We start from the raw sequence: 12,163 nt of genomic DNA on the forward strand, positions 1-12,163 counted from the left end.
AAAGTCAAAGTGCATGCTTCCATATTGTGCTCTTACACTTTCGAAATTTTATTGTTCTTTTGTATCAAACACCTTATTGATAACTGCATTTGCTAGATAAACCATTTGGTTTGCTGTTTGTGCCTGTTGAGTCTGTTTTGGGGTGTTTCGGGGAATACACATCTGGTTATTGGATTATTGTGATTTTGCGAGTGATTTTAATAAAAAAAATGTCTTCTGTATTTGGGCAGTGGCATGTCCCTTTAAGGCATAGCTTCTTTGTTGTTGAAAAAAATAGGATGCCAACTTTGCTAAACATTGGCTTCTTGCCTGTTCTTCTGCTATTTCCTTGTCTTCTGTTGACTATGTGAGAAGGTCAAAAAGAAAATAAATAATTTTATGAGGACTTCATCTTCAGGATAGAAGTATAAATGTAACTGTCTTGAGTGAGTTTTCCCAGATATTGAAAACAACGTTCTGACAGTCAGACATCATGGCATCCGTTATCATACTGCTCTGTATGTTATCATCTCTGCTATCCACAGGTGAGATTTTCTATTCATATTACAAAAGATTCAGAACAGCCATGGGACATTGTGGCAGTTTAACATATATTGCATTACCCTTTCCCTCTTTTTCTAATTTTATAAAATTATCAGGGTTATTCTATAAAGTGGGAATTGTTTGGAATTCCAAATAAATTTCAAATTTAAGGCCAAGTTGCAAAAAAGAAAACGTTACAATTACGCTTCACTTTTAGTTTGACTATTTTGGCCTTAAATTTAAATGTATCTTTGCATTCCCAGCAATTCTTATTTTAGTGAATAACTCTGTTAGTGAATAGTCCTGTGAATAAATGTATAACAACCTGATAAATGCAATGTCTACATTATACACATATTGTTAGTAGACACATTGGCTAAAATAGTTTTTTACGACAAATTTATTTCGGTGCTGGCACTCTATTGGCACTGTATTGGCACTCTATGCTGATATCTGTGCATACCCCCAAACGGTGTCCTCAGATATACACAACAAAATACAAAAATGATACCGCACTCTCTTACTGACTTTGCTAATTAGCATATATTATAGAACATCACCCTTGCCAACAAAATAAATATTAGCATATCACCATAAAATCCAAATATGATATATATCTATATATATATATATATATATATATATATATATATATATATCTATATATATATATATATATATATATATATATAATAATAACAACGTATTTAACCAGGAAAGGTACATTCAGATTACTCTGGTTTCCAAGTATGTCCTGGGGATGTTACCTTAGCCCAACATCCACTATCACCCAATTTAATGGTACTCATTTTATCTACCTCGGAAGGATGAAGGGCTGAGTCAACCCTGCTGGGATTATAAACCTGCGACTGCAAGGGTTAGAGCAGATTCTGCTCATGCATTAGCCCACTGAGCTATTTCACCGGCCTTCACTGGCCTATATATATATATATATATATATATATATATATATATATGTACGTACACCTATACCTTAGTCACTAACTATACAAAAGAAACAATATACAAATAAATGCACCCACAAAATATATTGAAATTAAAAGTTCACACATAAATAAACCCACCACACCCCCCAAAAAAGAGAGCAAGCACTATTGGGTTAATGATGTCTCTAATCCTGCAGGGATCCCTATGCAGTGTAGAAAAAAATATGGTATCCACGTAAATCTTCACCAAATGTTGTATCTTCAAAAAAAAACAAAAAAACAGGCATCCATGACTGACAAAACAGTCTCATACCTACCAAGTTTGCTGTGCCTCTTTTTTTTTTTCCTAATTTCCATCTTTTTCAGGAGATATTGTTAGTGTGTTTGAGTGTATAACAGAGATTCTCAGCAATAATACTTAAAGTAATGTGTCTCTAAACTATATATTTATACTTGTTGCTTTAATCTATAAATGTGTTTTGAAAACAGTTTGTGTACATTGTTGTTGTTCTAAATTACATTTTTCCTCAACTTAAAGGACCACTCCACTCTTCCTACTCACCCCCCAAAACCCCTCACTATTTAGGAGATATACCCCAATGAATACATACAAGTATATTTGTATGCATGTATTCATTGGGGATACAGCCTAAAATAGATTCCAAATCTGCAGTTCTCATGACTGCAGCCTTTGTAAGCCCTTCCCCCACTTTTCCTGGAAGAGACTTGGTCCCCTCATGCACGAGCCTGCCACTTGTGCATTTCTGAAGCTGGTCTGAGGTCTGTTAGGGAGGGAGGGGGAGGCAGGCACACTCAAGTAGAGCACAGGGGAGCTAACGGAAGTAGGAAGGAATCCTCCCTGGCTGTTTTATTGACAGCCAGGGAGGGAGTTCCCTAGTTAATTTATAAAAGTGCTGATTTGTCACCGAAATCAGCACTTTTATAAACTGGGCTTAAATGAGGGTACTCCTCACCCATAAAGCACATCAGCAATCAATTTTACCAAATAGCAATGTGTCCATAGACCTTAGTTGAGGTATTGATATTCGGGAAGCAGAGAACACTACCCTAAATGTATATGTATGTTGTTGCTATATTAAGAAATAAGCATGCCATCCGTTTTAACCAAATTCAGGTTTGCTCAAATGTGTTCCATTTCTATTTTGATTAATATTGATAAAGTCTAAACTAAAAGTGAAATAAATTGTAACAAGGCTACTTAAATATGACAAACTAAAATTATACTGTGTTAGTTTATAGTGTCAAATGCGTTGATTGCTCTTACCGAAATGGAGTTACTTGTGAAAACGAAGACAACATAGTGGATTGTAGCGATGCAGGTTGTGTGACCATATCTGAAAGCTGTCTTATCAGTAAGTGCAATATACCGCAACAAAATATGAACATGCAGGTTGTTTAACTTTGCGTAAAATAAGTTGCAACATATTTTTCAACATATTGAAAAAAAAACCTCATCAGCAATGCACAATATTGTGTGTATGTTGTGAAGTTCTGGGGTGTAATATTCTTTGTGCCGCTGGATGTGTGACTGTATGGATGTATGTTTGTGGAGTGCCACTGTGTGTGAATGTATAGGTGTATGTTTGTAGAGTGCCACTGTGTGTGTGAATGCAATTTGTGTGTAGATACAGTTAGTATTTGCTTGGAATGTCACTTTGTTTATGAATGTAGATTATATTTGTGTGGAGGGGCACCGTGTGTGAATATACAAAATATTTGTAAGGAATATTAAAGTATGTGAATGCAGTTATGTATGTATGCATGGATGCTATGCGTGTGTCTGTGAAAGTGGGGTGTATATGTGCATAGCTTTTGAATGTGTGTGAGTGTGAGAGTTTATATGTGGAGTTTCTGTGTATTTTTGAATGCAGGGCTTATATATGGAGTATCTTTTATTTTGTGTGTATTTTGGGGTGTATATGTGGGGTTTCTGTGTATGTGTGAATGTAGGGCTTTTACTTTTTTTTTTATTTTCTCTCCCTCATGTCACTGTCTCTCTCATTGTCACTGTCCATGCCTATTTAACAAGTCCTTTTCTTAATATTTTATTTGTTCACTTCACTTTTCTCCTCATCTATGCCCTTCCAATGCCACTTTCCCTTTCCAATTTATTTCCACTAGTCCACTTATCGCTTCCCTTACATGCAATTTCCTCTCATCAAATCCCTTTCCACCTCTCTGCTAGGGCTAGAAGGAGATAAATATAGACCCAGGCAGTTATAGCAAACAGCAGTCCACTTGAAACATTTGTCCCTCCTCTTCCAAAACCCTTGCAATTCCCCCAGATTCCCTCCATGCCCTTAAGGACTATAATGAAAACCATTCAATATTATTTTTACAGGTATAAACACAATTTGTGTTAATGTTTTATGGTGTGTGTAAATGCATAGATATATTCACAATTGGGACACATCTGCAGAGCTTTCCAAACAGGGCTGGATTTACTTTTAATACCCCTGTACATGGGCACTCCCCCTGGATTTTCCCCCTCCCCCTGGATTTTCCAGCTTGTGCTGCTGTTTTTCCTTTCAGTGTGGGAATACAGTGCAATGCCAGCCAGTAGGTGGTGCTGTGAATGGAGAAAGGCAGGGAAAGGAAGCTAAAGCTTATCCCTGCTTCTTTCTCCTGACTGCATCCGCAGGGGAGCAGCACAGAGTGCAGCCAGCAGAGACAGCCTACAGATCAGGTAAGTGAGACATGGGGAGGCAGACTACAGATCAGGTAAGAGAGGGATGGGGGGCAGCCTACTGATCAGGTAAGTGAGGCATGGGGGGCAGACTACAGATCAGGTAAGTGAGACATGGGGGGCAGCCTACAGATCAGGTAAGTGAGGCATGTGGGGGGCAGCCTACAGATCAGGTAAGTGAGGGATGGGGGGGGCAGCCTACAGATCAGGGAAGTGAGAGATGGGGGTCAGTAAGGAGCAGGAGGGGTGTGCAGGGGGCAGGAGGGGTCTGCAAGGGGCAAGATGGGTCAGCAAGGAGCAGGATGGGGTCAGCAAGCAGTAGGAAGAGGCAGCAAGGAGCAGAAATGGTCTGCGAGGATCAGAAAGGGTCTGCAAAGAGCAGGAAGGGGCTGCAAGGAGAAAGAAGGGGCAGAAATAATCAAAAGGAGTACAAAGGTAAAGTAGGAGAAGGAACAGAAAGGGTCTACAAGGAACAGAAAGGGTCAGCAAGGAGCTGGAACTAGCTGCAAGAAGCTGGAAGGGGCAGAAAGCAGCAGGAAGGGGCAGCAAGAAGGAGGAAGGGTCTGCAATGAGCAGAAATGAGCAGGAAGGGAAATCAAGGAGCAGAAAGGGTCAACAATTATCTGTGAGGTACAGAAGGAGCACAAAGGTAAAGTAGGAAAAGGAAAATAAATGAGCAGCATAGAGCAGGAATGGTCTGCAAGAAGCAGGAGTGCGCAGAAAAGGGCAGCAATGATCAGGAAGGGTCTGCGAGAAGCAGGAAGGGGCAAGAAGGGTCTTCAAGGAGAAGGAAGGGTCTGCAAGGAGCAGAAAGAGATCAGAAAGAGAAAGGAGCAGAAGGGCACAAAATAGGCAGAAAGGTAAAGGAGCAGATGGTGCCAAGGAGGAGAGAAGACGTGTCAGAAGAAAAAGAAGACTGTGTCAAATGAAGGAGAAGAAAATGAGATTGGAGCAGGAAGGACAAGTGAAGTGATCCCTCCACTTCATTCTGGACACCACATCATAAGGCTTTGGTACCTGGGCCTGGCAGGAAACTTTGGACCTTCTCATCTCCCCAGGTAAAAAAAAACATATCAGTGTTAATGTGTTCGCTTTTATTTACTGAGTGTCAGGAAACACAGAGGGCCGCTGGGTAGGGGTGCCACTGCTGTGCTACACTGTTCAGCTGGCACTCTAAGCCAATCAGTAGCTCCCCATTCATAAAAACGTAAAAACGTTTATGAATCGGGAATTAGTGATTGACTTAGAGCGTCAGTTGACCACTCTACCCAATCAGCGCCACCCATGCCTGACATCAATCTGCACTTCCTGACACTCCGTTTCAGAAGCTGAATACCACTGAGCAACCTGGAGATCTGGATCTGGAAGAATCCTTTGGGGTTAAACAATTTGAGAGCTGTTTCACCCCTTAATGGAAAGAGAGCGCCCAGGGGCCTCCTTGCATCATATCATTTTCATTTAGCTGAAGTTTTTATGATGACCAGAATTCTCCTTTAATTTGATTAAAGGAACACTATAGTGTCAGGAAAACAAACATGTATTCCTGACACCATAGTTGTGAAAACGCTATTCACCCTGGCTTTATGTGATAATGACTATGTTCCTCCCCTTCATGACAGTGTCAAAAAGGGGCCAAGCATGGATGTCATTACAATTATGCCCCCCCATGGAAAAATTCCTGTGGACACCCATGCCCCTGTAGAAAGTGAATTTGATAAGTGTCTCCTACTCCTCCAAAAAATAAATAAAAAATAACAGAGATGTACACTAAATTGAGTGTATACACACATTCTCACATACACATTCATTCTCATTCTCATACACACATATAATCCAACACAGATTCTTACCAAACATGTCCATTTGTTTTTGGACAAATAAACAAATAAATGAGAGTTTTTATTTTTTTGCTCAAAAGAGTTGAGAGCACCCAAATGAACTAATGGATCTCCCAACAAATTTCGTGCAGCGCCATTTGTTCATTTGTTTACATTGACTGCTTTTCTGAGTGTATTAATCATCCCCCGTTAGGAGTTATTCTAACTTCCACCTTTTTGCTTCATTCATTTCCAGAGAGAGATTAATGGCCATAAAAAATTTGTTACCAAACATTTAATTTTTATCCAGTTATGGACGAATCAAATACAATTGAGAGAATTTTGGAAGAATCATCAACCAACATTTTTTCGTTATGAATGAATGAACTGTGCACATTTTTAATTCTTGCACACATACTCATATTCACTCCCAAATTATTTGTATTTATTTATTTTTGCCTCCCTACCATAACTAGGTGAGCCCGAATGAATCCTCTCCTTGATTTTTAGATGGGACTTTTGGAATCAAAGTCCTCTGTCTGTACAGCTCCCTTGTAGTGATGCTGGGGTCAAAGTGACATCCAATTATATCTGTATAGGAAGCACAAGGGAACTGTGCAGAGAGAGAACACAGTGTGACCGCAATTTCCTTGGTGCCCTGCCCCTGACGGATCTGATACGTTTGAGCAAAGTAGGTTCTCTACCTCAGTGAAAACCCCAAAAGCAGAGGGCAGTTTTTGCACCACCCCTTCTTAGACACCCTAATAAAACCAATATGGCTAACTCACACGTATGCCAACTCTGACCATCTCAGTCTTCCAACATCTTTGTGCAAATCTATTTCCGTTTCTCTTTTGCCTGTGTTTCAAGCTTTCCTCCTTTATCCCCCAGAAACATTTTGTAGTAATGACGTGTCTCTCCTATATATTCCACAGTTCTTACGCACCTGTCCCAATCTATCCTCTTTACAATCCTATATTCCTTCTCCATTTTTTGATTGTAGTAATGTTCCCTTTATTTTTTCCCATTCTCTGTCTCCAGGAGACCCACATGTATCGTTAATATGCTCTTCTGTGTTTTATCCCTCCTTCCTCTCCACTAAAATCTCAAAATCTCTCACTTTTACTTTTGTCTTTTGATCTTTTGAAACTATTGTAATTTCAATGAAATACCAACACTGTCAGTATAATTCATTAAGATTTTGCCTTCTTGAAATACTTATAGAAAAATGAGTGGAAGTAGGTGACTGCAGTAACTAAAATTGAATGAGTATTAGCCCACCACTACCAAAGAGTTAACTCACTGTATGCCTTAGACAGTGTGAATGTGTTTCAATGAGTGCAGAAAACCCCAGGAACAAATGAGGTAATGCTGGTGTATTAAAAAGTGTTACCTAGGCATTTCATGAAGGAATAAAGTCATAGAAGCACAAATCTTTCTGGACACTGCCCTTTCTCAATTTACACAAAGGGGAGGGTGTTCTTGGGTACTCATAAAAAAACTTAAAAGTAACAGTGTAGTGACAGACACTCTAATGAAAAGAAAATATAAAGAATCACTTTTGAAACGTTGCAAAAGTGAAACCTAGGGACTATTCCTGTTGATTGCTCCACATTTAGAAGTCTATATAAATAATCCTCACAGTCTTTAACGGTTGTTCTAATGTAAACCTGTGGTATCAAAGTTGAGTTTGTGATAGTATGAATTGCTTAAAAAGCAAAATGCTTCATTTTAGAGATATCCAGGAATTCTCATTTTACATAAATATCATAAAATCTATTAGAGTTGGTTCTATGTAGTTACTTTGAAGTACGGTAAACCGGTAAGCAGCTGAATCCTTCAAGGTTGAACTGAAGACGCCATTTTTTCAACATGTGTTTGTCTGGTCTATATATCAAATGTATTTTCAAAACTGATTGTCAATTTTTATATCTATAGACAACTACATGGTACCGTCAATAAAAAAAGGATGTGCTGACGGAATAACTGAAAGTCAAGTGTTAGCTGTCAATGACAAAGATCAATTAAAAACAACTGTAAACATTGAATTTTGTAATGAAGAACTATGTAACAAAGGAACACCATTTGCTTGTAAGTATTCATAGATTCGCAGATATTCATTTAAATGTTTTACAGGATACGTGCAAAATAATAAATATTCTTATTTTATCATGTTGAACCCAGATCTATTTCCATTTTTCATGATTTCAACAAGAAATGTCATCAAAATAAATATTAAGCATAGAACCATGAACGGTATAATGCTTACTGGTACAGTATACTTTATACAAGAGTTCAGTTTTAAGAAGATGTGTAAAAAAGACAAGCATTTCTGAGATTAAAGAGTTACTCCAGGCACCACTTCAGCGATTAGAATTGGTCATGGTTCCTAAGATCTGTATGTACCTGAATTCAGTGCTGTGTTCCTCCGCACTGGGTCAGGCTCCTCCCACATTCCTCCCCTATCGTCTACTGGCGTGAGAGACCTAATGGGCGCGCTTGCATTAGGATTTCCCCAGAGGAAAGCATTAATTAATGCTTTCCTATGGGGATTCCGGTGATGCTAGAAGTCCTCATGCATAGCGCAAGGATGTCCAGCATCGTTTAGACGACCAAATGTCGTCTAAGCACCCGGAAGTCCGTATAGTGACTGTCTGGTAGACAGTCACTAGAGGAGGAGTTAACCCTAGCAGGTAATTATTAAAGTTTTTCAAAAACTGCAATAAGTACATGCTCCGGGTTAAGAGTGATGGGACAGTGCACCCAGATCACTTCAATGAGCTAACGTGGTCTGGCTGCCTACAGTGTTCCTTTAATTATTGACAGATCTTAAGATACCGCAAAAATAATGAAAATAATGCTGCAAAAATAAATGTAGAAATATATAAATTAATGTATATTTTTAATTCTCATTGTATTCTTGTGTTAGCTTTGATTACTTCTCACAGAGAAGCATTGAGAGCACACATTGAATGTGTTTTTTCTGTGATCCACCAATCCAATGCTTTTTTTATCAGAAGCGTTGGATGCACACAGCAGTTTGAGCATATTTTACATGTATATTTGACGTCAAATTGATTCAATAACTGAAACTGTTTCTGCCAGAAGCCATTAACTGCTGTCTTTTTGACAGCTATTAGTACATGGCAAATTGTAAATTGTGAAAGAAAAATCACTTCAAAAAGATGAAGTTCTTCTGGTGTTCTGGTGCCTAGATGATTCATTTGAAAGATTTTATATATGCATTTCACTTAGATGGATTCCTGTCTTTGTCCCAGGACATTATAAAATATAATCTCATCTCTTTCAGATGTGGACAACTTGGGTGAACCAACTGAAAAATATTGTGAGTCTTGCTACAGAAACAACACATCAGATGAATGTGTTTCCAGAGATCGAGTGGCATGTCGTGGAAATCAGTCTAAATGTATTTCCTATATAGGAACACTAAACAGAGCAGGTATTGGAAACAATAGGAAAAATGTGCATTTAAAAAAAAATGATCAGTGTAACTACATGATTTTGCATTTATATCCCACACAGGACACACAACCTCCCCAACTAAACATACCCTACATTCTCTACACAATGCACACAGCATTACAATACACATATTAACATATAATACATTATACACAATTAACATATAATACATTATCTCCTCAACACACACAACCTTTCCTACTAAACACACACTGCATTCTTCACACAACACCCACTAAGCATATACTACATTATCTACTCAACACACCCAACCTTCCCTACTAAACATACTTTGCATTCCTGCATCCTTCACACACACACACACACACACACACACACACACACACACACACAAACACACACACACACACAACCCCCTTACTAAACACACCCTACAATCTCAACACAACACACACAGCTTCCCCTACTAAACACACACTACATTCTCTACACTACACACAGCCTACCCCACAAAATCCATACTGCAAGGCTGGCAGAATATACTATGAAAAAAATCAACACTTTTTAGATAACTTTTAGAACATTTTAATAAATACAATCAAAATAATCATAATAATGTAATCTCTGATTTATGCTGGGACCAAATGGACAACCCACATAGGATCCGTTTGAAATGTCCATTAAATTTTACTGACAAGCTGGTAATCACTAAAATAAGGTTGCAATTTTTAAGCAATTTTAAGCGAGTAATTTCTGTATAAAAACTGTAAAATCCCACCATTAGCAACTATTTTCAATTTTTTTTTTAGTTAAAGCAGTATGGTCATGTTTTTATTTGCCTGCAATTTTCCTTTCTTTATGTCCATGATATCGTAATTATTATACTCCTGTAGTTGCCCATGCCTTTATTTATATTTGTTATAATTTTCTTTCTTGTGCCGGATTGCAATTTCTTGGTGCTGCCATTTTGTTCTCCTCTGTCCTGCCTGATGTCTGCTGTTTGTCCTGCTGTGGGACTCTTCTGACTGATGGATTGTGGCTAAATTAGTTTAGCAGCTGAATTGGGACTTTGCAAAGACTCCTCCCAATACTAAAGAAAACTTTTCATAGCCCCTACTTTTTCTTATGTATGACTTAATAAATAAAAGGGTGAATTTAAAAAAAAAATATATGAAAACAAGGCAATACTGAGGGACAATAAAAAGTATTATTTAAAAAAAACAAATCCTGAAAAGCAAAACATTGCTGCTTAAATATTCCACTTTAATTAATTTTACGTTCCCCTTGCATAGCATGCCTCCAATTCACCTCCCTCCTACAGCCATGAAGCTGGTATTTGATGTTCTGTATTGTTTGGTGCTTACCAAGGACACTGACAGCACAATGTACCTCCTCCTGCAGATCTCCTCTGTCTTCTCTTCACAAGTCTACCTGTCCTTTATACCTGTCCTCAGTCAATAATGATCTTTTGCGCGAACATTTTGGGTCCAAGTCTACCTCTCTGTTCTGATCCTACAGCCTGTGACTGCCCTCCTACTTCCTAACCTGTCTAGACATATGCTTTTCTACTACCCTGGCATTCTGAAACTTAACCACCTAATCCTACTCCACTTGATTCAAGATTGTCCTTTTCTATGCCAATTGTACTAGCCCTCTCCTGACTCCTCTCCACACTAGACATCAGCTCAACCCCTGCATGCCTAACAGTCCCTACACAGACATAAAATCTATCGCAATACTGCAGCTTTCTCTTTGTGAACTTTTAACATGAATATGTAGAATATATTTTTTGCCCCAGAATGTCAATATATTTGTTAACCTTTATATGAAACAAGTTGAACAGGTTGTTGATTTAAACTGACTCATATTATACGCTCTTTTTTGCAGATGGCACTACTGGGGATTACAGTATCAAAGGTTGTGTTTCCGATCTGATCTGCATACTGAAATTCGGTTCCCTGCCAGGAACTATAGAGATGCAAGAAAAGTTATTTGCTTGTTCTGAACCTTTAACGGAAGCTATAGACTGCAGTGGATGTGAATAAAATTACATTTTAATGACTTTTATGCTTGCCAAGTAGTTGCCAAAAAATGTAGATTCGGAAACACGAGCAGGAACTGATCAAAAATTATAAAGTAAAAAAACTGCTATTAACATCGTAAAACGCATCTAAAGGGAAGAGAGGAAATTGACGTTGTCCTGCTTACTCTTTATGTTCTATGCACAAACACCAATTACCTACAGTTGATCAGATATCTCTTTACTATTATAACTACTATTCACATTTAGCATTTATTAAAAAATGGGAAATAAATTCAATTAGTTAATTCTTTATTTTATTCATAAGTCTAATTCTGCATTTATTCTGCTACAGAATTGAATGGACATTTTTAACAAATAATGAAAGTTAATCAGATGTGACTTCATTCCACATACAACAAATACACAATAAAAACATCACAATACGTTTCTGTAATAGAGGGTATCCCATATGCACATCAGAAGTTGCCTATAAATCAATATATGTATATCTAACACCAATCTATCTATCTATCTATCTATCTATCTATCTATCGTATCTATCGTATCTATCTATCTATCTATCTATCTGTCTGTCTGTCTGTCTGTCTGTCTGTCTGTCTGTCTGTCTGTCTGTCTGTCTATCAATCTATCAATATATATGTATATCTAAATTACTTATACTTATACTTAATGTACTTTTCTA

General features: G+C 37.9%; 1 protein-coding gene across 1 annotated transcript; it reads left to right on the forward strand.

Annotated features, from left to right (window-relative positions):
- The first annotated feature begins 459 nt into the window (after nucleotides 1–459).
- LOC134577540 (phospholipase A2 inhibitor gamma subunit A1-like) lies at nucleotides 460–11,772 on the forward strand. Its single transcript, XM_063436323.1, has 5 exons — nucleotides 460–524; nucleotides 2,723–2,842; nucleotides 7,932–8,084; nucleotides 9,304–9,453; nucleotides 11,325–11,772. The coding sequence occupies exons 1-5, from the start codon at nucleotides 473–475 to the stop codon at nucleotides 11,480–11,482; spliced, it is 633 nt and encodes a 210-aa protein (XP_063292393.1). The 5' UTR covers nucleotides 460–472; the 3' UTR covers nucleotides 11,483–11,772.
- Nucleotides 11,773–12,163: the final 391 nt, after the last annotated feature.

This window comes from Pelobates fuscus, chromosome 11 (assembly GCF_036172605.1).
Source record: "Pelobates fuscus isolate aPelFus1 chromosome 11, aPelFus1.pri, whole genome shotgun sequence".
In the NCBI taxonomy this organism is placed as follows: Eukaryota; Metazoa; Chordata; class Amphibia; order Anura; family Pelobatidae; genus Pelobates; species Pelobates fuscus.

What these genes read in the sequence shown, in the direction of transcription:
- LOC134577540 (XM_063436323.1), top strand. Translation starts at nt 473, where the DNA reads ATGGCATCCGTTATCATACTGCTCTGTATGTTATCATCTCTGCTATCC. An exon ending in ATCATCTCTGCTATCCACAG is followed by an intron (nt 525 to 2,722) that starts GTGAGATTTTCT and finishes ATACTGTGTTAG; the next exon opens with TTTATAGTGTCAAATGCGTT. An exon ending in CAAAGGAACACCATTTGCTT is followed by an intron (nt 8,085 to 9,303) that starts GTAAGTATTCAT and finishes CATCTCTTTCAG; the next exon opens with ATGTGGACAACTTGGGTGAA.